Source organism: Glycine soja, chromosome 10, assembly GCF_004193775.1.
Source record: "Glycine soja cultivar W05 chromosome 10, ASM419377v2, whole genome shotgun sequence".
In the NCBI taxonomy this organism is placed as follows: domain Eukaryota; kingdom Viridiplantae; phylum Streptophyta; class Magnoliopsida; order Fabales; family Fabaceae; genus Glycine; species Glycine soja.
This window is the reverse complement of record NC_041011.1, coordinates 16,727,420-16,753,945: the sequence shown is the minus strand read 5'-3', so window position 1 is coordinate 16,753,945 and position 26,526 is coordinate 16,727,420. Positions and strand designations below refer to the sequence as shown.

Sequence of the window (26,526 nt, the reverse complement as noted above, 5' to 3'; positions counted from 1 at the left end):
AGCACTTAATAGTGTGTAGAGGAAAAGATCCAGATGAAAAATAACCAACGTTAGTTCGTCACTAATGAAACATCTCTAACAAGACCACAGGCTTTGCTGGAGAAGACTACCTCTACTGGAAGGACATGATGGAGATCTACATTGAGTCCACCTAGTATAGAATTTGGCTTATCATCACCAATGGGGATATTACCATTACCGGACCTGAAGTTGAATGCACAGATGACGATCTGACCATTATGGAGCTCAACATTAAAGCCAAATATACTTTGACATGTGCCCAATCAAAAAATAAGTACAAAAAGATCTACAAATTGAGAACTGCTAAAGAGATTTGGGAGTCATTGAGCATAAACTATGAAGACACTGAAGATGTCAAATTGAGGAAAGTCATGACTCTAACCAGACGTTATGAAAGATTCATCATGAAAGATGGAGAGTTTGTGGATGGCATGTTTAGAAGACTTCAAGTTCTTCTAAACAATCTAGGGACTATTGGACATATGTACTCCAAGGATCAGATAAACTTGAAAGGGCTGGATAGCTTTCCCAAGGTGTGGGAACCCAAGACCACAACTATCCAAAAAACAAGAGATATAAAAAATTCTTGCATAGGATGAGTTGTTAGGCATCTTTAGAGTCCATGAAGTCCACCTTCAAAACAGGGAGCATTTGCAAAAGAAGAATTCTATTGCTCTCAAGTTTGAAGAGAAAAGTTTCAGAAGAGAAGAAAAGAAGAGCTTGTCCAAAACTCTAAAAGTGTAGATGCAGGAATATGATGGATCAAGCAACTCTAATGGATCCACAAATAATGAAGTGACTCTCATGTCCAAGAAATTCAAAGAGATGATGGATTCAAAGGGAAAGTTTCAACATTCCTCCAAACATAAAGGTTCTAGATTCAAAAATAAGAACAAGGAGGAAAGCAATGAGATTATTTGCTTTAAGTGCAGAAAGCTTGAACATATGAAGGTTAAATGTCCCCAACTAAAGAAGAATAAATAGATGATAAGCCAACATTTGTCTCTTGGAAGATATAGATGATAAGGTCACCTGGGATGACTCAGACAATGAGAAGAGTAATAGTTCAAGTGATGAACAAGCCAACATTTGTCTCTTGGAAGATATAGATGATAAGGTCGACGTAAAAACCTGTCCTGAATCTGATACCTTTTCCTATGCTTCATTAGACGATGAAGAAGATATGCCTTATGATGTTTTTCTTCATAACAATGATGTGATTTCTCTTGTAAAAATTTTAAAGAAAAATTCAAAGCTTTTGCTTCTAAAAACACTAAATAAAGAAATCAAATGAGGATTTGAAAAAGAAGATTCAAAATCTAGAAGAGAGTCTGAGCCTAGTAAGACTAATGAAACTTCCATTGTTGAAAAAATAAGGGAAGAAGTATCATGTTTTACTAATGACTTTGGGAAGTTCCTGGAAGGTTCAAAGACACTTACCACTCTTTTGAAATTCCATCAACATCCCTATAAAGCCACATGAAGGAGGAGCAAATGCCTTTGGAGGCATAGGTAAGGGAAAGATCTCTAGTATAGGTAAAGTTAATATTCACTCTGTAACCTCTATAGACAACGTCTTATATGTTGAAGTTCTTAAGTATAACTTAGCATAAGTCAATTTTTTTTTATAGTGGTGATATTGTTTCCTTTAACAAAGACAAGTGTATAGTCAAGATAGAAGATGTCAAGTCTTTCTTTACTACCAAAAGACACAATAGTTTGTATGAGTTGATATGATAGATCTTAGTCAACAAAATGTAGCATGTCTGCTATCCAGAGAAGATGAGAGATGGCTTTGGCATAAAAGACTTGGGCATGTCAAATTAAAACATATTTCAAAACCATCCAAAAAGGATTTAGTCAAAGTATTGCCCAAGATATGTTAGAAACTCATATTTTTTGTGAAAAATGTCAGCAAAGGAAACAAATCAAAACCTCTTTTAAATCTAAAGATGTTGTTTCCACTTCCAGGCCATTACAGTTGTGATGTAAGCTCCATTGGAGCTTGTAGTGATGTAAGCTCCATTGGAGCTTGTAGGCCTAGGATCTTCTTCAACAATGGATTCCTTTGCTTCTTGGAAGATGAATGGCAGCGAAATGGAGAAGGAAGAGAGAGAGGAGACGCCACTTCAAGGAGAAGATGAGTCTAGAAGAAGCTCACCACCATAGGAGGCCATGGATAAGAGCTTGGAGGAAGAAGGAGATGAATGAAGGGAGAGGGAGAGAAGAGCACGAAATTTTGTGCTCTAAATGACCTCTGAAATTTGAAGTTTAATATTCAAATGATCCAAGTTAAAAAAATGCACACACATGACCACACATGACCTCTATTTATAGCCTAGGTGTCACACAAAATTGGAGGGAAATTTGAATTTCAATTCAAATTTTCACTTGAATTTGTGGAGACAAAATTTCACTAATTATGATTAGTGAATTTTAGTTATGGTTCATCCCACTAATCCAAGATCAATTCCAAGATTCTCCACTAAGTGTGCTTAGGTGTCATGAGGCATGTAAAGCATGAAGGACATGCACAAAGTGTGACTATATGATGTGGCAATGGGGTGTAGTAAGCAAATGCTCACCTCCCCCTCTAAAACTTAATTGGATTGGGCTTCTACCAATTCAATTATATTTCCAACCACACACATCAAATATTCACTTAGTGCATGTGAAATTACAAAACTACCCCTAATACAAAAACTAGTTTAGGTGCCCTAAAATACAAGGGCTAAGAAATCCTATATTTCTAGGGCACCCTACCTACATTATGGAGCCCTAAATACAAGACCCAAAATTAATGAAACCTTAATCTAATATGTACGAAGATAAGTGGGCTCATACTTAGCCCATGGGCCTGAAATCTACCCTAAGGCTCATGAGAACCCTAGGGCCTTCTCTTGCATCTTTGGCTCAATCTTCATGGAGTCTTCTATCCAATGCCCTTGGGGGGTAGGATTGCATCAAGTTGTTTCACATGGATCTATTTGGACCAACTAGAACGTTAAGTCTGGAGAGAAGAAGTATGACTTTGTCATAGTTGATGACTATTCAAGATATACCATGATATACTTCCTTGCTCATAAGCACGAGTGTTTCAAGGTCTTTAAAATATTTTGTAAAAGAGTTAAAACAAAAAAGACTTTTGCAGTTCTTCTATCAGGAGTGACCATGAAACTGAGTTTCAAAATGCTTAGTTCAGATCATTCTATTAAAAGAATGGTATTTTCCACAACTTTTCTTCACCGAGAACACCTCAACAAAATGGGATAGTTGAAAGAAAAATAGAACTTTGCAAGAGATGGCTAGAACTATACTCTGTAAAAACTCACTTCCTAAACACTTACGAACATAAGTAATTAATACAACATGCTATGTTTAGAACATAATATTGATTAGACCATTGATAAAAAAGACCCCTTATGAATTATGAGAGGAAGAAGACCCAATATTTCATACTTTCATCCATTTGAATGTGAGTGTTTTATCTTGTACACTAAAGATCAACTTACTAAGTTTGATTCTAGAGTGGACAAAGGGATTTTTCTTGGCTTTTCTGATACATCTAAAGCATATAGGATTTTTAACACTAGAACTTAGTTGTAGAAGAATCTATTCATGTTAATTTAATGATGGACTAACGTTTGATAAGAAACTATCAAATCTTGAGGATGATTTTGTAGATATGTAGATAGGATTGTCTATCCATCCTAAAGAAAGAGAGATTAAAGTTTGAAGAAATTATTCCTCATACTGAAGAATTTTTAGATCATAAGCCTTAGACAAAGGACTGTAAGTTTGTCCACCATCATCCACAAGAATAGATCATTGGAGATTAGATTGAAGGAGTCTAAATCAGATCATCATTCAAAGATCTTGCTTCATGTGCTCTTGTGTCTGAAATAGAGCCCAGGACCATAGAAGAAGCTCTGATAGATGATGATTGGATCATTATTATGGAAGAAGCCCTTCACCAATTTACCAGAAACAACTTTTGGACTCTGTCATACCCTAATTCCGTCCGGGGACCATTGTTTGTCGGCATGCGACCTTCGTTTGACCACCTCAAAATGTTTAACACCCATCGTTGTGAAATCCGTAAAGCTCCGAGATGTTTCGGGAAGAAACCGGTCAAAAACACGAAAACGGGAGTGTATTTAGCAAAGTGGGGTGTGTGTAAATAAATTTTCATACCCTAATTTTGTTCGGGGACCATTGTTGATCGCTTCGGAAGGCTTAACACTCATCGCGGTGGAATTCGTAAAGTTTCGTGAGATTTCGGAAAGAAAACAGGCAAAAACACAAAAATAGGGGTTGAACTTATCAAGATATAGGTGTAAATAGAAATTTGAATCTAGTCCCTTCCGGAACATTTTGGAAGTTGGGTTGCCTAAGGAGGAAGCAACTGGGCGGCAAGCTCCTCCACGTTTTGTTGAAAAATGGTTTCTGGGCTTCCATGGCTTCCGTAAAATTTCTGAAAACCTTGGGTAAGCATATTTCACTTAATATTGGTGAAAGGGAAGAGAAAAAAAGAGGAAAATCAAATCCGAAACACTTCCATAAGGCTTCCGTAACTTTTTCGTAAAGTACGAAAAGGGAGGGTGAACTTAGTAATTGGGGTGCGCTCAGAAATCTTCCTCAAGAAGCCTCTGGGCGGCAAGCACCTCCCTTTTTCCCTATAAATAGGAGAGAAGGGGGGCTATTTAAAAAAGGTTCATGACCCCTAGGCCATGCATTTTGGCTATTTTGGGTAAAAAAACATGTTTCCATGAAGAAAAATAGAATCGAAGTGCTTCTGTAACGCTTCCGAGACGTTTCCATGAGCAAATCTATGAAGATTTTCCTCCGTTCTTCGTTCGTTCTTCGCTCTTCAACCGGTAAGTGTTTTGAATCCAAAACTTTCAATTCACTTCTTGTTTTGTTTGTTTTCATCTTCATCTCGTTCACTTTCGATTTTCTTTTCTTTCGTTTTTAACGTGCTTTAACCGTTTATTTAAGCCGTTATCTCACCTAATAAATGATAAAATGAATTCCAACCGATCATTAGTGTTGTAATGTCCTTTAATCACTGTTAAAGCAAAATCTAACCAATCGTTCACCCTGTAACCTCGGTTAAACCAAAAAAAGCAAAATAATAATAAAATAATCAAAATATCTCGAAAAAATAATAATAAAATAATCAAAATATCTTTGAATAAAATAATCAAAAAAATCAATCGGACGTTTTTCTTTGGAAGTTTCCTTGAATGAATTGACTACTAACCAAAGTGAAACTAAGGCTAAAATCAACTCACAAATCAAGCTTTGTCCGCAAAAGTCAATTAGAACCGTTTTAAGATCCAACGCCTTAAACAATCCTCTTTGCTTTTATCGGTTAACATGGACCGTTCAAAAGCATAAAATCAACCCATAACTTTACCGTTTTTGCAAGAACTGCGTAGGTCTGATTTCCTCATCGCAATTAAGGATACGTAGGAGCAAAAGCCCGGCTTTTGTCGACCACCCCAACAAATCGTTAATGGTTCAACGCCTTAACGTTTCTCTCCTTTCAAAACCAATTTCACAATCAAGAGATAACTAATGGTTCAACGCCTTAATGTTTCTCTCCTTTCAAAAGAATGAAAAGATCACTTAATGGTCCAACGCCTTAAATGATTTTTTTCGGTTAAAATCTATCTCACGGAAAAAGATCAAAACAACTTAACCAACGTTTAGTTCTAAAAGAACTACGTAGGTATGATTTCCTCATCGCAATTGAGGATATGTAGGAGCGAGGGAAACACCCTTGTCGACCACGAAAAGATAAAAATATACAAAAAACATAAAAATCATAAAAACACCAAAAGACATAAAAAAGGGAAAATAAAACATTTTGAAGTCATATTTGCACACTTATTTAAAGGCTGTTGTCCCTTGTGACAGATGCGTGGGGTGCTAATACCTTTCCCGTGCATAAAAACAACTCCCAAACATTTCGCACTTAAAGTTCGTAGACCACCCCTTTTCCGATTTTTCCGACGTTTTCCTCAAATAAACATTGGTGGCGACTCCACGCATTTTCCTGTCTTGGAAGATGCACCCATAAGCCCCGCGTCACCCTTCTGCCGAAGGGTAGCTTACGACAGTTGGCAACTCCGCTGGGGACTGTTTTTAGAAAGTTAGGCCTTCTAATCTCATGCACTATCATGACTTCCTCTTTTGTCAGTTTCCTTTTATTTCTCTTACGTTCTTGTATATAACTCTTTGATGCTTTTAGTGTGTTTTTTAAATGTATGCATGAGATAGATATTTATTCATTTGAAGCACACAAACACCAACACTATTTGTACACACGGTGAGTTGAAAAGGGGCCCTATACCCAAGTCCATGGGAACATAAGGAGTGGAGGTGAATTTATGGTCATGCTGGGTCTCCGACTTGCTTGATAACAGTGAACCCTAATCTAGAGTTTTTCTCTTTGATAACATGTTGTTGCTGGTAGTCCCTACTGCCGCAATATGTTTTTCGAAGGGGATGATACCTCTACAAACCATCAAGAGAGATATGACCACCTTGGGAATTATCACTAAAAGATTTTTAGTTCCTTCCGTTTAGGTCCCTAAAATAGGGGCACGAAGTGAACACGCTGCGTGTCTTTTAAACACTGCCATGCATATAACCTAAATGTCATGTATGCCTTTGTTGTATGATTATTTGAGGATATTGCCATGTTGTGTACATCCCTCTGTTGCACTTTTGCGCATCTACATCACGTCGTCACGCATGCGTTGTATGTTGGTCTCGTCTTTTGTCACGAGAAGCCGGAAGGTCCATATCACCTTCTTAACTGCACACATGGGGCACTGCGCCCCCAAATGCACAAGTAAGAAGAGATGATTTTTCGGTCTCTCGTGTCTATGTTCATCTTGTTCACTTTTGATTTTCTTTTCTTTTGTTTTTAACGTGCTTTAACTGTTTTATTTAAGCTGTTATCTCGCCTAATAAATGATAAGATGAATTTCAACCGATCATTTGTGTTGTAATGTCCTTTAATCACTATTAAAGCAAAATCTAACCGATCATTCACGCTGTAACCTCGGTTAAACCAAAAAAAGCAAAATAATAATAAAATAATCAAAATATCTTTGAATAAAATAATCAAAAAACTCAATCAGACGTTTTTCTTTGGAAGTTTCGTTGAATGAATTGACTAATAACCGAAGTGAAACTAAGGCTAAAATCAACTCACAAATCAAGCTTTGTCCGCAAAAATCACTTGAAACCATTTTACGGTCCAATGCCTTAAACGGTCCTCTTTGCTTTTATCGGTTAACATGGACCGTTCAAAAGTATAAAATCAACACATAACTTTACCGCTTTTGCAAGAACTACGTAGGTATGAGTTCCTCATCGCAATTGTGGATACATAGGAACAAAAGCCCCGCTTTTGTCGACCACCCCAAGAGATCGTTAATGGTCCAACGCCTTAACGTTTCTCTCTTTTCCAAAAATCAAAAGATCGTTTAATGGTCCAACGCCTTAAATGACTCTATTGTAGAAGCAAAGACTTTGATGTTTTGATGATGCCATGTGATTATGTGTTTCTCAAGTTTAATTCAAGAGGATCATGCGCTTCTCAAGTTTAATTGAAGATAAGAATCCAAGAAATTCAAGATACATCATCAAGAAAAACTCTAGAGATTTAGGAAGGGAATTCCAAGTTGAAACAGCAAGAGGTTTGGCCAATGAATTTAAGCTAAAATGTTTTTACAAGAGATTTACTCTCTGGTAATTGATTACCAGAAGATGTAATCGATTACCAGTGGCCAAAACACTTCGTGAAATGTTTTTAAAATGATTTTGAATACTTTTGAAAGAATGTAATCGATTACATGAGGATTATAATCAATTACCAGCAGCTGAAAATATTTACAACAGTCATTAGAAATTTTAATTCAAATCTTACAATGTGTAATGATTACACATGGATGGTAATCGATTACCAGCAGCTACAGAATGTTTTAATTCAAATTTTAAAGCCTGTAATCGATTACCCAAATCTTGTAATCGATTACCAGAGGAGATTTTCAGAAAATAATTTCCAAGAGTCACATCTGTTCAAATGGTTTTTGAATGACCATCAAGGGTCTATTTATATGTGACTTGGAACACGAATTTGGTAATAGTTTTTCAGAACAAAAAGGTCTTATCCTCTCAAAAGAAAAATTGTCTTATCCTCTTAAAAATTCCTTGGCCAATACACTTGCAATTCAATAAGGAATTATTTGAGTGCTCCATTGTTCAATATATCTCTTTCAAGAGAGATTTCTTCTTCTCTTCATCTTATTTCTGAAAAGGGATTAAGAGACCGAGGGTCTCTTGTTGTAAAGCAATCTGAACACATAGGAAGGGTTGTCCTTGTGTGGTTCAGAACTTGTAAAGGGCTTTTGCAAGATAGTAAAACTCTCGAGCGGGTTGCTTGGGGACTGGACGTAGGCACAAGGGTGTGGCCGAACAAGTATAAATCTGAGTTTCCATTTTCTCATCCCTTAAACTCTTTTATTTATTATTGCTTATTGCTTCTATTCAATAAGTTTAATTTGCATAATTATTTAGGAATTCATTTTGAAAGGAATTTTGGGATTTGGGTTAAAATCAAAATAGAATTTAATTAGGAAAAAGTTTGTGATATCTTAATTCAACCCCTCCTTCATAAGATATCTGAGGCCATTTATCTAACATCTTGTTCGGTTAAAATATATCTTGCGAAAAAAAGATAAAAACAACTTAACCAACGTTAAGTTGTAAAAGAACTACGTAGGTCTGATTTCCTCATCGCAATTGAGGATACGTAGGAGCGAGGGAAACACCCTTGCCGACCACAAAAAGATAAAAAATACAAAAAACATAAAAAGCACAAAAACACAAAAAGACATAAAAAAAAAGGGAAAATAAAACATTTTGAAGTCATATTTGCACACTTGTTTAAAGGTTGTCGTCCCTTGTGATGGACGCGTGGGGTGCTAATACCTTCCCCGTGCGTAAAAACAACTCCCGAACCTTTCACACTTAAAGTTCGTAGACCAAACCTTTTCTGGTTTTTCCAACGTTTTCCTCAAATAAACGTTGGTGGCGACTCCGCGCATTTTCTTTTCTTGGAAGACGCACCCGTGAGCCTCGCGTCGCCCTCCTGCAGAAGGGTAGGTTGCGACAGTTGCCAACTCCGCTGGGGACTATTTTTAGAGAGTTAGGCCTTCTAATCTCGTGCAATATCATGACTTACTCTTTTGTCGGTTTCCTTTTATTTCTCTTACGTTCTTGTATATAACTCTTTGATGCTTTTAGCATGTTTTTGAAATGTATGCATGAGATAGATATTTATTCATTTGATCCACACAAACACCAACACTATTTGTACACATGGTGAGTTGAAAAGGGGCCTTATACCCAGGTCCATGGGAACATAAGGAGTGGAGGTGAATTTGTGGTCATGTTGGATCTCCGACTTGCTTGATAACAGTGAACCCTCATCTAGAGTTTTTCTCTTTGATAACATGTTGTTGCTGGTAGTCCCTACTGCCGCAATATGTTTTTTCGAAGGGGATGATACCTCTACAAACCATCAAGAGAGATATGACCACCTTGGGAATTATCACTAAAAGCCTTTTAGTTCCTCCCGTTTAAGTCCCTAAAATAGGGGCACGAAGTGAACACGTTGCATGCCTTTTAAACACTGCCATGCATTTAACCTAAATGTCATGTACACCTTTGTTGTATGATTATTTGAGGATATTGCCATGCTATGTACATCTCCCTGTTGCGCTTTTGCGCATCTACATCATGTCGTCACACATGCATTGTATGGTCTCGTCTTTTGTCACGGGATGCCGGAAGGTCCATATCACCTTCTTAACTACACACATGGGGCACTGCACCGCCAAATGCACAAGTAAGAAGAAACAATTTTTCGATCTCTCGTGTCCGTAAATGCATTCATATCATGCACCACATAAGCATCTCTTCATGGCATCGTAATGGACATATCGTTCCTGCATTTGTCACTTACCATATTCATGCATTGCATTTTGCATAAGTCACTTCATCACCATGCATCTGCATCTAACATGTTTTTTGCATACCATTTGTTTTCATGTTCACTCATGCATGATCCTTGCATTTTCCTCTACAAAACAAAAACAAAAAAGGAAGCATGAAAATTCACGTTGCATTCTTAGTTGCATATGTTCGGTACCATGAGCCAACCATGTTGGGATCATAAACCCGTTTCACTTAAAAATAAAATGATTGAACATGGTACCTAATGGATGGTTAACTAAGAAAAGATGTTTCTTCGGGCATCTCAATTTCATAATTACATTTTCCATGCATAGCTTAAGTATGCTCGAGTCATTCATCTCTGTGAAATGTTGTCAAATTATTGACAATCAAAATTTCCATTCCTTGGATTTTAGGGTTGAACCAAGCTCATGCTTTCTAGAAAAGGTTCATCAAGTCAAGGTCAAGTATGGAAGTAACTAACTTGCAAATTAGGGCAAAAGGTGAATCAAGTTACATCACTACTTTGTTTACTGCCAAACACATTTAGGACTGTTGATGTCCCTGTTACTTCCAGTTTCACTTTAACCAAGATGTCATGGACCATGTTGAAAATCTAAATTGATCCAACCCAATGTCCTGTGTAAAAATTCGCAATACTTCAACTGTGTATCATTCGCATACATCCATGCTTTTCATTGGTTGCATTGTCCATTGCATTCTTTCCTTGGAAAAAAAATGAAGTTAACCATTGTTATAAAAAAGAAAAGAACACGCTTTACGGTGCCCTTACCGAACCTGTGCTAGAGCTATAGTAATGGGTGAAGTAAAGGAGTTGCAAGAGAAGATGAAGGCCGACATGGAGGCCATGAAAGAGCAAATGGCCACAATGATGGAGGCCATGATGAGCATGAAGAACATAATAGAAGCCAATGCGGTTGCAGTTGCCGCTACCAGCGCTGTTGCTAAGGTGAACCTGACGCCCCCATCTGGCCTCAACCAAATGAATCATCCAACCTCAGATATGGTAGGCAAAGATTTGGGAAGTACAGGCGACCCCCATGATGTGCAAATTCAAAATGAGCACGCCTTCCCACCATATGGGTTGGCTCCCAAGTATACACCACCCAATGTGGCATACACTCCCGATGAGGATGTCAATAACTCCGCTCCCATACTCATTGAGATCCGACAACCTCATCATGCACATGTCTCTCAACCCATGGGGGAGACATATGAAATACCTCACCACAATCTAGCCGACTTCGAGCCTTGCCTCGAATATGCCACTAAAGGGCAAGCAGTTGGTGGTATACCCCTGCAAAACACTTTGGAGGGCCCTCAATTTTGCCCCCAACCACCACCCTTGCATTCCATAGTGGGTAAAATCCCTCCTGTTATCGAAGAAATGGGAAAAGTTGGATCATCTAGAGGAAAGGCTCAGGGCCATTGAAGGAGGCAGAGATTTTGCCTTTATTGACATGGAAGAGTTGTTCCTAGTACCCAAACGGGGTCATTCCCAAGTTCAAGGTGCTGGACTTTGACAAGTACAAGGGGACTACTTGCCCCAAGAACCATCTAAAGATGTATTGTTGGAAGATGGGGGGCATACACAAAAGATGAGAAACTGTTGATACATTTCTCCCAAGAAAGTCTTATTGGGGCAACTATCACCTGGTATACTAACTTGGAACCTTCCCGAGTCCATTCTTGGAAGGACCTAATGGTTGCATTCGTTAGGCAGTATCGATACAATTCTGATATGGCTTCAAATAGGATGCAACTACAGAACATGTGCAAAAAGGGGCACGAATCCTTCAAAGAATACGCCCAAAGGTGGAGAGATCTGGCAGCTCCAATTATGGAGAAAGAGATTATCACAATAATAGTAGACACATTACCAGTGTTTTACTATGAAAAAATGGTGGGGTACGCACCTTCAAGCTTTGCGGATTTGGTCTTCGCCGGCAAAAGGATCGAAGCAGGTCTGAAAAGAGGCAAATTTGATCATCCTGCTTTGATGAATGAGAAAACTGGAGCAAATCAAGATGATGAGAATGAGGAAGGAACCCATGTTGAGGTTGCCATTCCTACATGGCCAAATTTCCCATCAGCCCAACAATGTCATTACTCAGCCAATATCAGCTCTTCTCATTACCCACCACCTAGTCATCCACAAAGGTCATCCCTAAATCAACCACAAAGCCTACCCGCCACGCATCCGATGCCAAAACACCAACCAAAAAGGAATTTGGTAGCAAAAAGCCTATAGGATTCACCCCAATTTTGGTGTCTTATGCTGACTTGCTCCCATATCTACTTGATAATTCATCGATAGCCATAACCCCAGCCAAGGTTCCTTAACCTCCATTTTTCCGAGGATACGACTCAAACGCAACATGTGCATATCATGGAGGAGTGCCGGGACATTCCATTGAGCACTGTATAACCTTGAAGCATAAGGTGCAAAGTCTAATTGATGTAGGCTGGCTGAAATTTGAGGAGAAACGCTTGTGAATCCTAACATTCACAAGCGATACCACACATGGGGCAATTTGAAGGTTGTTGCTAGATGTCTCTAATGACTCATTAGGATTTTCAAGTTTATGCCATTATTGTAAACCACAGTTACAGTGCTAAATAATATGGATAAATTTGGCATCCTTTTCTCTCTTATTCTCTCACAATTACATCTTTGCTTATTCAACTTCCACCGGAATGTGAATGTAAGCCATTGGTTTGTTGGCTCAAGCGACCTGTGCTCTTAAGTTTTTTTTTTACTTTCAAGACCGTCCAAATCAGAGATTACTCGTCTTGCACATTGGTGGGGGTGTTGTAAAACGACGAGTAAAGTTCAAAACAATGAGTTTCAAAATAAAAGAAAAAAAATTGATTGGCTGTGTCTCAAATAAAGTACAGACATTCATGTGACCTCATTTTATCATTCCTGAAAGTTTGTCTTTTTTGAGAGAGAATGTGAGTTATCAAGGATAGGAATAATTTGACTTAATTTGTCAATTGAAAAAATCCTTCAAATGTTTCTTGTCCTTGAAAATTCATTTTCGAGAACCTGCACAGTTTCTTCCTTGCTACAAGGTCATGACAAAGGTTGATACCTCAAAGCCCTACACTGGGGCAATGAGGGGCACTATGCATGAGCCTCGATGTTTTTAAATGAAAAAGGGGGAACAAACCATGGGATTTCAATGGATTGATTAAACAGCTCCATTGTCGTCACCCCAAAATTGTCAAGTGACTAAATCAAACAGAACATACACTCTGAGGGAGTTCCCGAAGTGATTTGCAAAGATAGGATAAGGTTGCATGAATTATCACCTTTTTCAAAAGGACAGTCAATTTGTATTTTCCAAAAACTCAAATCAAAATCACAAAATAGGGAAAAAAATGTCATGAACATTGTACAACTTTCCATTACATTGCATTGTTGCATACGAAGTTCGCATTTACCGCATTTCAAGAAAAAGGTTGCATGCATCTGCATCCCCAAAAATCATGTTAACTGCATAGATTTCCTAAATCTAATGTCCAATCTTTTGAATTTGGGATGATCGGCCTTCTCAATGAGTCAATCTCTTGCTTTCTCATAAGGCTGGACCCTTGGGTACTAGTACCCTCACCTTCAGAGGACTACACATCCTTGCCTTCAGAGGACTACACGTCCTCTCCTTCAGAGGACTACACGTCCTCGCCTTCAGAGGACTACACGTCCTCGCCTTTAGAGGGCTATATGCCCTCTCCTTCAGAGGACTACACGTCCTCACCTTCAGAGGGCTACATGCCCTGGCCTTCAGAGGGCTACACATTCTCGCCTTCAGAGGACTACACGTCCTCGCCTTCAAAGGACTACACGTCCTCGCCTTTAGAGGGCTACATGCCCTCTCCTTCAGAGGACTACACGTCCTCGCCTTCAGAGGGCTACATGCCCTCGCCTTCAGAGGGCTACACGTCCTCGCCTTCAAAGGGCTGCACGTCCTCGCCTTCAAAGGGCTGCACGTCCTCGCCTTCAGAGGGCTACACGTCCTCACCTTCAGAGGGCTACACTTTCTCGCCTTCAGAGGGCTACACTTCCTCACCTTCAGAGGGACGCACGTCCTCGCCTTTAGAGGCTACACGTCCTCGCCTTTAGAGGCTACACATCCTCGCCTTCAGAGAACTACACGTCCTCGCCTTCAGAGGACTACATGTCCTCGTCTTCAGAGGGCTACACGTCCTCGCTTTCTGAGGGCTCTACATCTGCACCTTCAGAGAACTCAAGGTCCTCCGCCCTTAATGCTTAATCGAGGCTTGTGCTCCTGGGTGAGGGGTTAGTAGTTTCCTTTTATCAGTTCCTAGGCCACCCCCTAATCTTGGAGGGCGGCCAACTATGCGAGCACAACTAGAGGAGGAGGCTATCGCCCAACTACTATGCATATCAGGGCAAGATTTTGCCCAGATCGCTGCAAAGAGATGAGGGCGGATCATGCGCTGGCACATGGATGATGTTGCTACTTAGTAACATTCTGCCCAGTGACCACCACTCCGATCTCCCCCTGCTGAAGTGTCAGCTGGTTTATGCCCTCATGACATAGGTAAGTATGCATATGGCTCAACTGGTCTCTAATGCCATCTACTATTTGCAGGGATCGTGCCCGCAAGACACCCAGTGGACTCGAAGAAGTCCAACAGGGTCCTGGGGTTTCCAGCTCTGATTACGAGCCTCCGTCAGTTCTATAGAGTGTCTATCACCCCCAGCAAGGTCATCAGGCCCCCTACTAATCGAGCTTTCATCAAGAAGTATTGCGCCCCCAGGCAGGCCCAGGGTGAGACACCACAGCAGCCTAGGGATGGTCGGCAGCGGGCAACAGACGCACCGCCGCCACCTCCAGAGCCCCTCAGCTCATCTACAAAGGCTGGAGCATTGCCTATGACCCGTGGCCGACTAGCAAGCGACCAAGTCCAAAGCCAAAGGTAAGCAAAAGTACTAAGCCCATGACCGATAAGTCATCATGTGTTTGGCTCAAGACGTTAAAGAAGCGCTACTAGGAGGCAACATAGAATTGGCTACGAAGAAGCTCCCTATGAAGTGGTCCAGGAAGGGTGATGCAATCCTCCCTAGGAAGGGACCAATCACTAGAACCATGAGCAAGAGGCTCCAAGAAGATTGGGCTAGAGCTGCTGAAGAAGGCCCTAGGGTTCTCATGAACCTTAGGGTAGATTTCTGAGCCCATGGGCCAAGGTTGGGTCCAATTATCTTTGTACATATTAGACTAGGATGTCATTATATTTGGTCCTTGTATTTAGGGCTCCATATTGTAGGTAGGGTACCCTAGAAATATAGGATTTTTCAGCCCTCGTATTTTTGGGCACCTGGACTAGTTTTTGTATTAGGGGTAGTTTTGTAATTTCACATGCACTAAGTGGATATTTGATGTGTGTGGTTGGAAATAAATTTAATTGAATTGGTAGAAGCCCAATCCAATTAAATTTTAGAGGGGGAGGCAGCCGCTTCTGAACCACTCATAGCAGTTTATCAGCAATCAAACACTTACCCCGTATCAAATCGTCGGAGGCAGCCGCTTCTGAACCACTCATAGCAAACACCCGAGAGGGTACTTTTGGTTTTCCACCACTAGTGTTGTTGTTTCTAACATTACCGCTCCTTGTGGAATTAGTGGGTCCACGATTGACGGTGTTGGAATTGGCAGTTACCGTCGGTCTTCCGGTCACCCTACACTCTCAAGCATAATGGCCTACCTTGCCACAAATATAGCAACGGCTCTCCTGTGTCTGCTGGAGCTGTGGGCAATTTCTCTTAATATGCGGTCCTCCACACTGAAAGCACTGTACCCTAGTCCCCCTTGACTGGCTCATGTTGGAGGTAGCCATAGGTTGCTTCCCCTTGTTGCTAGCATACGGCTTCATCCTCTTGTTACTATTCCCCCTAAAAGGATGGTTTCTCTGAGGTCCTCCAATGCCTCTAGCTTGCCTCTCCTTCATCTTATCTTCAAAAATCCTGCACTTTGTCACCAGCTGATTAAAATCCGTGATCTGCATATAACTAACCGCTTGTTGGATCTCCAACCGAAGCCCATTCTCAAACTGAGCACATAAATCTTCCTCATTCCGAGCATCTTGGTATTGAGGCCAATACTGCAGAAGCTCATTAAACTTAGCCGTGTACTCCCCAACAGACATGTTTCCTTGCTTCAAATCCAGAAATTCCCTCGCCTTTCGCTTCCTAAGATCTCGCGGGAAGTAATTCTCCAAGAATTTGTCCTTGAAGGCATTCCAAGGAATCACGCCTCCAGGTGCGACAAATGAAGGCTTCACAAACTTCCACCAATTCTCGGCCTCCCCTTGGAGCATAAAAGTTGCATAAAGGACCTTATGCTCCTCAAGGCAACCCATCGCCTCGAAAATCTTCTCCGTCTCAGCTAACCACAACCTAGCACCTTCCGGATCATAGTCTCCACTGAACTTTGGCGGGTGGTTCTTACGGAAAGCCATGAGTCCTCGATACTCCGCCGGCTCCACATCACGTTCCTGCACTAGAGTTTCCAGCACAACTGTGATGTGGTCGAGGACATCACGGTTCTGATCCCTACCACGTCCTGCCATACCTATCCTGTAGGGAAACTATTAGTACCCAAGAAATCCTAATGAGAGAGTGTACCACACAGGCTATGACAGTTATAACAACATCCTTCTCTTTATACATACTTATACACACAACAACCCTATGAATCAGTCACACATCCATGCTCAAGACAAGAAGGCAAAAATACACACAATGTGTGACTTAACGTCACTCCCCGAAACCTACTTCCATGTTTCAGAGATACACAGCATTCACACAGCAAGACCATAACAGGTTCAATAGAATCCAACTTTTGCTCTGATACCACCATTTGTGGCATCCCTAAATTAATGACTGGTTTAATAGTAATAATTTAAATAACAAAAACCATGGTAATTTTTTTTTCTTCTTTTTCTTTTTCATTTCTTTCTCTTTTCACCATAACTAGGTTTAGAAGGAAAATCCTCACTACAGAGTCCTGAATGGCCAGTTCACAACTCTATTCGGAGTCATTTCTTTCTTACCGCTCATAATCTCTAAACTATTTTGCTGTTTCAAAAGGAAGAATGTACCAGCCATTACTTTAGGTCGTCACATGAAAATAAAACAATAAAATACGGTCGATAAACTCTTTTACAAATAAAGTTGCTAATGCTTTCTTTTCAAATAACAAGATCGATTATAAATGCATTCGTCATTTAAAGCTGTCCAAAATATGGGAGTTTTACAAAATACAGTGTCATCCAGAGCAAAGGTGTCCATAATGGTGGCTTTAGCCACATGTATACAATCATCAAATTCCTATACATCAGGTCTACCCATACAAAAACAAAAGAGTAAACCTAACAGTCAGTCCTAGATACACCCACCCTCAGAAGTATACAAAACGAATCCAAAGAGCTGTCCACTAGAATGAAGAGCCTCTGCTAATCGCCATCTCCCCCGGGCCACTATCCTCCGTAGAATCTGCCTCAGATGCCAACATGACTTCCTCGGGAGGATCCACCTCAGGAAGTGGGTCCTCATCGCCCTCTAGAAAGTCAAGAGCATCCACAGCAGGCTCAGGAGGTAGCTCCTCGGGATCCTCCTCAGGGTCTTCCTCGGATGACGTTACCTCGATCACTTGGACGGGCTCCACTAAACGATATGGTGTAGGTGTGGGTAGTATCCACTCCACCGTGCGCTGAAGCGTCCGTGCAGGTTTATCTGGATGCACCAAAGAAGTAGCCGTGAATCGAATGGTGCCCCGAAATCGGCACCTCGTGTTGCCTTCGAGGGTCTCCCAAGCTCCCTCTAGGCACTCCATCTCTACTCGATCACGGATTAGCTGCACCGCCATCACGATCTACAAGAAAGAAGAGAAAGGGGTAGACTCTTTCACAAGAATCTACTATGCCGCCGCACAATGCGTCTTATAACCACTACATGCAATTAAAAGGAGTATCTTAAGGCTTTTCATCTCTGGTAATCGATTACACAGCCTTGGTAATCGATTACCAGAGGCTAAAATTGAATTACACAGCCTCACGACATGAAATATGCAAAAATGCACTGTGTAATCGATTACACATACCTGGTAATCGATTACCAGTGACCCATCCCTCTGTGTAATCGATTACACAGGCTGGTAATCGATTACCAGAGGCCTCCACAATGTTCCAGTCCCCTTTCTAAGCCTGGTAATTGATTACACCCCCTTGGTAATCGATTACCAGAAGCCCTCATGGCTTCCTGACCTCGTTTTCAAGCCTGGTAATCGATTACACCCCTTGGTAATCGATTACCAGAGACCATCTTAGCCTCCTATCTTCATTTTTAAGCCTTGTAATCGATTACCCACCCTTGGTAATCGATTACCAGAGGCCATAACCCACATATCAATCAAAGTTCACAGCTGGCCAGCCACCACAAGCCTCCTTGCTTTGTGGTCTTGGTTCCTTTTATCTGTTGACTGCCAGGAGCTTGCCTGCTTAGGTACATCACAGGTTCTCACTGACCGACTATGCCCGGGTTGGGTCGGGATTGGTCAAACTTGGTTTTGGACAATAGCACCCCACCTGACGTCCCCAAGGTCTCCTGACCCCCGCGACATATCTTCAGGTACCACTCTGTGGTCAACAATAAAAGCAGGAAGTTTCACCCTTCAACACTTCCTCATCTCAAGCTTGTAGGATTATGGGGTACCCATCACATGTGGTACTAGGTGGCGGTCGGGCGATGGTGCACAACAAGTTTTCCACATCCACAATGCGCGCATAAACCCACCATCCCCTGTTGCCCACCTCCAACTGAGCTCACGTACTCCCACGTAGCCCTTATCCTCGTTTCTCTCAACACCGGGTCCCCATCAATCCTCCCAAGCTTCCACAACATCCAAGCAAAACAACATTCAAACAGCACAAGCTATCACAGCCAAGCAAAACAGGGCAAAGGCAGAAAACTCTGCCCAAAACACCAACCAAATCACAGCATTTCTCACTTAAAGACCCCAGTAACAATTCCTTCGATCCAATTCGTTAACCGTTGGATCGACTCCAAAATTTTACTGAAAGTCTATAGTACATAAGCCTACATTTTGACCGTTGGGATCTACTAGCAAACATCCAGAACTCATTCTGCACTGCTCTTTCCACAGCCAACCACACACAAGCATTTTTCTGCACAAGCCAAAATCCTGCTGCACCTATTTTGACAGCAAAATTCTGCATAAGTGCAGATTTCGAAAATCACACTTCCCCTCATCCAATCTTGCCCAAATCAATTCCTACAAGTCCTAAATCATGTATCAATCGTGTCTAAACCAAAGTCAAGCTTTACAGCACAGCAACACAGAATCTAGGTGTCCAACACCCCTCAATTCAATGGGTTTTCTAGGTTTGAAAAGTGAAATTTAGAATGAGGTAAATTTGAAGCAAACTCTCACCTCACACCAGTCCATAACATCAATCTGAACTTGCTCAAACTGGATTTACGCTTAAAATTCCACCGAATCACAATTTGACTCCTCAACACCCAATTTTGCCCTAGAAATGGCTCTTGGTTCACTTTGGTCATTTGTTTTTCTCTCTAGCACAGCCTAACCTTTCTCATAAGTCCTAAATGGCATTTCAAGCTAAGATTAACTCACTCTAACCTCCATTTACCACAGAATTCAGACTTAACCTTCCATCTCTCAAAGCCTCACTCTTTTTCCACTCATAACATCACATTCTCACTTTCTAACCCTAGGTTAACTCTACCCTTCACCTCTATCAGTTTCCATAAGCAATTTCAGCATATAAACATCACAAACATCATCACAAAAACCCTAAAACATAATGGGTATGTCTAACTCATCCAAACATGGCAATTTCAACAAGCTTTCAACAAGAGTCTTCACAAATAACCATCATGAAGCAGAAAACTAACAAAACTACCCATCATATCTCCCAAAACCCCATACCCACGAAAATCAAAGGAGAAAGAAGTCCACCCAAACCTGAAATTTCGAAGTCCCACTCGTAGACACGCACTTCACGACTCCAAAAATGCTCTCCTTTCGCGATTTGGAGCAGAAATGATGGCCAAAGGTTGAAGCTTTGTTTGGAGCTTCAATGGAGAATGAAGAAGAAGAGAATGGCAACGTGAGGGAGAGAGAGAGCTGTCTGAAAAGTGTGGGGCTGAGTGAAGAGAGAGAGAGAGTTGCTTTTTAATTTTAAAAAGGCTTTTTTCTCATTTCTTATTATTTTATTATAAACTATGCCACATGTCTCCATTTGAGTGGAGCAAGAAGGGCCCACTTTCCCTTTTGATTGTGACCCATACTCAGCCACAAAAGTGAGGAAAATCTGGCCTTTGAAACGCTAAAATCCTGCCTCGGTTTGCATGTCGTTTCTCTGGTTCCAGTTCCTCGTGTTTCTCTGCGTCCGTCGGGGCCAGTTTTTGAAAGTACGCAACATATATATCAAAACGCTCAGAATAAAACCCCGAGCATGGTTCAGAGGTTGGTTTCGTTAAATTCTAAGTTGCACGCAAAACGATGATTTTTAAACTAATTAATTAAGAATTAACCCACAACCTCCCAGTTATGGATTTCTCTTCCTTAATTAGCCTAACCCGCGTATCTTGCCCCCACTACTCCTATTTCTACCAAGAACATATATGCATATACACTGAATAATACGTATATATATATAATCATTCAAAATACATCGTTTCCAAAAATTTCGGGTAGAAATTTCCAGGATGTTACACTAGGCCTACAAGCTCCAATGGAGCTTGCATCATGTGGTATCAAGAGCATCTTCATCTAGGTGATGTTCTTTTGCTTCCTCTATCTTTTTGTTCGGTGAATTCTCTTTAAATCCTTGTTTTTCATCTTATTCTCCATGTATATCCTCCATTATCTTGTGGTTTGGTGCTGTTTAGAGTAGATTCAAAAAAAAAAACCGATTAAATCTTAGATCTACACTAGTTCTTGCATTTCTATGGTTCAAATTTTGTAGATCTACTCTTGAATCTTGTTTTTGTGTTGATTTTAGGTTCTATCGATTTTCATTCATAATATTCTTGTGCTGAACCTTTAGATCTAAATTTTGTTCCAAAATATTGATTAGAAAAAAAAAATACAAAAATCTAAGTGTAAATCACTTAATCCATGTTGTCTTAGAGTCATATTTAGTCATAGTAATTGTCACATTATGTTCTAAGTTTGTGTTGAATTTTATTTTGTTGATTGAATTCTAGATACATTTGTTCATGTATTCTTGTCATTCTTAGCCTATCTTTTGAATTTTGAGTCTAATTCATGCATGATATTTAGTTCATAACATGTTCTAAATCAATTCCTAGAAGTAGTCTTGTTCTTGAACTTTTTTTTTTTTTTTGCTTTTTAAGTTTCCTACATGATGCCTATGATGAAGTTGAGTTGTGGTGCTGAGTTGTGGCTGGATTTGTGAATCAAAATAAGTCTTAAGCTCTCTTTAATTGTGTTATTCAAGATAATTGAGCATAAGCAAACACAAATTGTAACTATCCAAGCCTTAAGCAACATAAACACTACTCTTGATTTCTAGGCTGAAATCGCTGGTGCTGGCAGCTTGAACATACGAACTTGTATAAATTACTGGGAACTGGTCACTACGTTTTTTGAGCTGAAACTCTTACTGAATTTTCTAGACATCTGGACCAAAATTATAAAAAAAAAGAAACAAGCGATTTGGATTAAAGGAAAAAATAAGAAAAATCTCACAAGTTGGCAGAAAAATCAGTGTCCAAGAAAAAAAAAAGAAAAGTGAAAGGAAAGTGTGCTTGTTGTTTTGGCTCAAAATTTGTTCTATAATTGGTGTCTATTTTATACCAATCCTAGTTCTGAAATTTCAATTGAAAATTATTGTGAAAACAAGTGCCAAAACTAGAGGTTTCTTGAGTCTTTTTTTTTAGAGTTTTTCTACTCTACTCTAGAGCCATTCTAGGTTTCTCTTTGAGTCCTAGCTTGCTTTTTTGTGCTTTTCATTGCTTTAATGGTTGAATAATCCTTGGAAATTTGTCTTGTTAAAACTCTATTGGTTTAGCTTTCATTTAATTTTTTTTTTGGTCTTTGGTTATTGCTTGTCTCTTTGTTTCCTTGCTTGTGAGTTGCCATATAGGGAATTGGAAAGGAGGATTGGTGCCATATCTTGAAGAATTTGAGTCAAGAAGCAAGGGGCCAACCACCTTAAGAGCTATTGGACTAAGAAGCACTCCAAATTGAGTGAAACACTAAAGAGAGAATAGCCACCACAATTGAGGACTTTTTTCTTTGTAATTTTGTAATTGGCAATTTGCTTTGCTTTTAAATTTTGTAACAAAAAGGCCTTTCATTGGAAGTAAGTTGGGCGCCTCCGCTAGGTCACCCTACTTCCATTTGTGTGTAATAATTTTAGGCAATTTCCCCTTAGGATAGTGAGTGTTTTGTTGGGAACCTTAAATGAGGTCATCCAAACACTCTTAGGATCCGCCTAGTTTGCATTTCTTGCACTTTAATTTCTTGCTTATTTTCATAGCTTATTTCCTTTACCCTCCATTGTCAAACCGCCTAGATAGCTTGCCTTTTACCAATTAGTTTTTACCTTATCTTTCACACCTCTTTTAGTGTTATTTTGGCTAGTTTCAACCATAGTTTCTTTTACCTTTTGTTTTCAAACCCCCAACAAGAAAGAACCATAACTTAGGAACCAACATGAGTCTTCATTCTTCATCTAGTGTTAATGGTGAGGGTTCTACTCCTAAGGACCCCTTGTATAAGATATTAGATGAGTTGAGATCCCTTAAGTTGTGGAAAGAAAAACAAGAGAGAAAAGAAAAATGTAAAAAAAGAGTGGAAGAAATAAGTTAAGATGAAAGAGAGAAAATAAGAGGAAGAAAGAAGAAAAATAATGAAAGAAATGAAAAGAGAAAAACATGCCTCCTATAGTAGTCATGACTCTTGCAAGAGTTTAAGTGAAGAACTTAGCGACTATTATAGAGGGCGTCATAGTTCACATACTAAACATCACTCCCAAAGAAGAGAAAAGGATAGAAGGCCTCAAGAGGTTAACATTAGCCTCCCATATTTCCACGGAAAAGATAATGTTGAGGCCTACTTAGATTGGGAAATGAAGGTTGAACAACTCTTTGCTTGCCATCATATTAGCGAAGAGAGAAAAGTTCCATTGGCTACCCTTAGCTTTCAAGGGTATGCCCTCTATTGGTGGACTTCCCTTGTTAAAGAATGATGGATTCATGGGGATCCTCCAGTAGAGTAATGACCTTAAGAGTGCCCTTAGGAAGAGGCACATTCCCTTCTACTATGAAAGGGAGCTTATGGACAAGCTCCAAAGGCTTAGACAAGGGAGTATGAGTGTTAAAGAATATAGACAACAAATGGAACTACTCCTTTTAAGAGCTGGACTTAGCGAGGAGGAAAGAACAAGCATAGCTAGGTTCCTTAGTGGGCTTAATATGGAAGTGAGGGACAAGGTTGAACTCCTTCCATATAGGGACCTAGATGAGCTAGTCCAACTTTGTATAAGAGTGGAGCAACAACTTAAAAGAAAGCCATCTTCAAAATCTTATGGCTCTCACTCATATCCAAGGAAGGACCAAGCCCATGGAATTTTAGGGGCTGCACCTTCAAAACCCAAGGAAGATAAGGGTAAGACCATAGAGAAATACACCCCTAAGACTAGTTCCCAAGAAAGGACTAGCAACATTAAATGCTTCAAATGTCTTGGGAGAGGTCACATTGCCTCTCAATGCCCCACAAAGAAAACCATGATCATGAGGGGTCAAGACATTTATAGTAGTCAAGAGGAGACTACTTCTTGCCCTTCCTCTAGTGGAAGTGAAGATGAAGTAAGAGGAGAAGAGTCTAGTGAGGAAGTCTACCCCCATGAAGAAGGTGACCTCTTAATGGTTAGAAAGCTCCTTGGAGGTCAATCTTGTGATCTATCTGAATCCCAAAGAGAGAACATCTTTCATACAAGATGCAAAATTTTAGATAAAACTTGTTCTCTCATTGTGGATAGTGGATCTTGTTGCAATTGTTGTAGCACAAGATTAGTTTCCAAGTTGAACCTCACTATCATTCCCCACCCAAAACCTTATAAACTTCAATGGCTCAATGAGCAAGGGGAAATGATAGTTAACCAACAAGTGAAGGTACCTTTCTCCATTGGGACATATAAGGATGAAGTTAATTGTGATATAGTTCCCATGGAGGCAGGACATATTCTTTTAGAAAGGTCGTGGCAATTTGATAGGAAGATCATTTATAATGGCCTAACTAATGAGATTACCCTCACCCATCTTGGCACTAAATTTGTGTTGCATCCTCAAACACCTTCACAGGTGGCCAAAGATCAACTAACTATGAAAGATAAGAGGGATGAGGAAGAAAAATTAGAAAAACAAAAGAAAAAGAAGGATAGTAAGGCCTTGTCTTCAAAGGCCAGGGGGAAGGAAAAAGAGGGAAAGGATTCCTCCAAGAAGATTGTTAAGAAGGAAAATCATTTTGCAACAAAAGGTGATATTAAAAGAGCACTCCTTCTTAAACAATCTTTCTACCTTCTCCTATCAAGGGAAACACTTAGCACTGCCACAATTCCTACATTTGAGACCTTACCCCCAAAGGTCCAAGAACTCTTACATGAATTTGGTGATATATTTCCCAAAGAGATACCCCCTGGGCTACCTCCTTTAAGGGGAATAGAACACCAAATAGATTTAGTCCCAGGAGCAAGCCTTCCTAATAGGCCAGCCTATAGGACTAACCCTCAAGAGACTAAGGAGATAGAGTCTCAGGTTAAAGAATTGTTGGAGAAGGGCTGGGTCCAAGAGAGCCTAAGCCCATGTGCTGCGCCAGTGTTGTTGGTGCCCAAAAAGGATGGTACATGGAGAATGTGTACAGATTGCAGGGCCATCAACAACATCACTGTAAAGTATAGGCACCCCATTCCTAGACTTGATGATTTGCTTGATGAGTTGCATGGTGCCAATATCTTTTCAAAAATTGATCTTAAAAGTGGTTATCACCAAATCAGGATGAAAAAGGGTGATGAGTGGAAAACTGCTTTCAAGACCAAGTTTGGTTTGTATGAATGGCTAGTGATGCCTTTTGGGCTCACTAATGCACCAAGCACCTTTATGAGGCTTATGCATCATGTCTTAAGGGATTTCATAGGTAGATTTGTAGTTGTTTATTTTGATGATATTTTAGTGTATAGTAGGAGCCTAGATGATCACTTAGGACATCTCAGACAAGTTCTTTCAGTCCTTAGGAAAAACACCCTCTATGCAAATATAGAGAAGTGTACCTTTTGTGTAGATAATATAGTTTTCTTAGGTTTTGTAGTTGGTAGAAATGGGGTCCAAGTGGACCCTCAGAAAATCAAGGCCATCCAAGAATGGCCCACCCCAAAAAGTGTGGGAGATATTAGGAGCTTCCATGGGTTAGCAAGCTTCTATAGAAGGTTCGTTCCTAATTTCTCTACAATTGCATCACCTCTCAATGAGCTGGTGAAAAAGAATGTGGCATTTACCTGGGGTGAAAAACAAGAGCAAGCCTTTGCTTTGCTCAAAGAAAAGCTTACTAAGGCACCTGTTCTAGCTCTTCCTGACTTTTCTAAAACTTTTGAGCTAGAATGTGATGCCTCTGGAGTGGGAGTTGGAGCTGTATTGTTACAAGGTGGGCACCCTATTGCTTATTTTAGTGAAAAACTTCATAGTGCCACCCTTAACTACCCCACCTATGATAAAGAGCTTTATGCCTTAATAAGAGCCCTCCAAACTTGGGAACATTACCTTGTTTCCAAGGAATTTGTCATTCATAGTGATCATCAATCACTTAAGTACATTAGAGGGCAAAGCAAGTTAAACAAGAGGCATGCAAAATGGGTAGAGTACCTAGAGCAATTTCCATATGTTATCAAATACAAAAAGGGAAAAACAAATGTGGTAGCTGATGCCCTCTTTAGGAGACACACATTGTTTTGCTCCCTAGGAGCTCAAATTTTAGGATTTGATAATATTAGGGACTTGTATGCTTTAGATGAACATTTCTCTCCCATTTATGAGAGTTGTGGGAAAAAGGCCCAAGATGGATTCTATTTGGCTGAGGGGTATTTGTTCAAAGAGGGAAAACTTTGCATACCCCAAGGATCCATTAGGAAATTACTTGTGAAAGAGAGCCATGAGGGTGGGCTCATGGGCCACTTTGGGATAGACAAGACCCTTGTCTTACTCAAAGAAAAGTTTTATTGGCCTCATATGAAGAAAGATGTCCATAAGCATTGCACTAGGTGTGTGGCTTGTTTACAAGCCAAGTCTAGGGTGATGCCTCATGGGCTATACACACCCTTACCCATCCCATCTGCACCTTGGGTAGACATTAGTAT

The 26,526-nt window shown here is 40.2% G+C and overlaps 1 protein-coding gene across 1 annotated transcript; it reads left to right on the top strand.

Moving 5' to 3' along the window:
* Window positions 1-239: 239 nt before the first annotated feature.
* On the top strand, window positions 240-26,359 carry LOC114371473 (the record flags this gene model as incomplete). Its single annotated transcript, XM_028328899.1, has 4 exons — window positions 240-554; window positions 24,758-25,313; window positions 25,476-25,555; window positions 25,982-26,359. Coding segments are annotated over exons 1-4 (1,329 nt in total), but the record flags the coding sequence as incomplete, so codon positions are not given.
* Window positions 26,360-26,526: the final 167 nt, after the last annotated feature.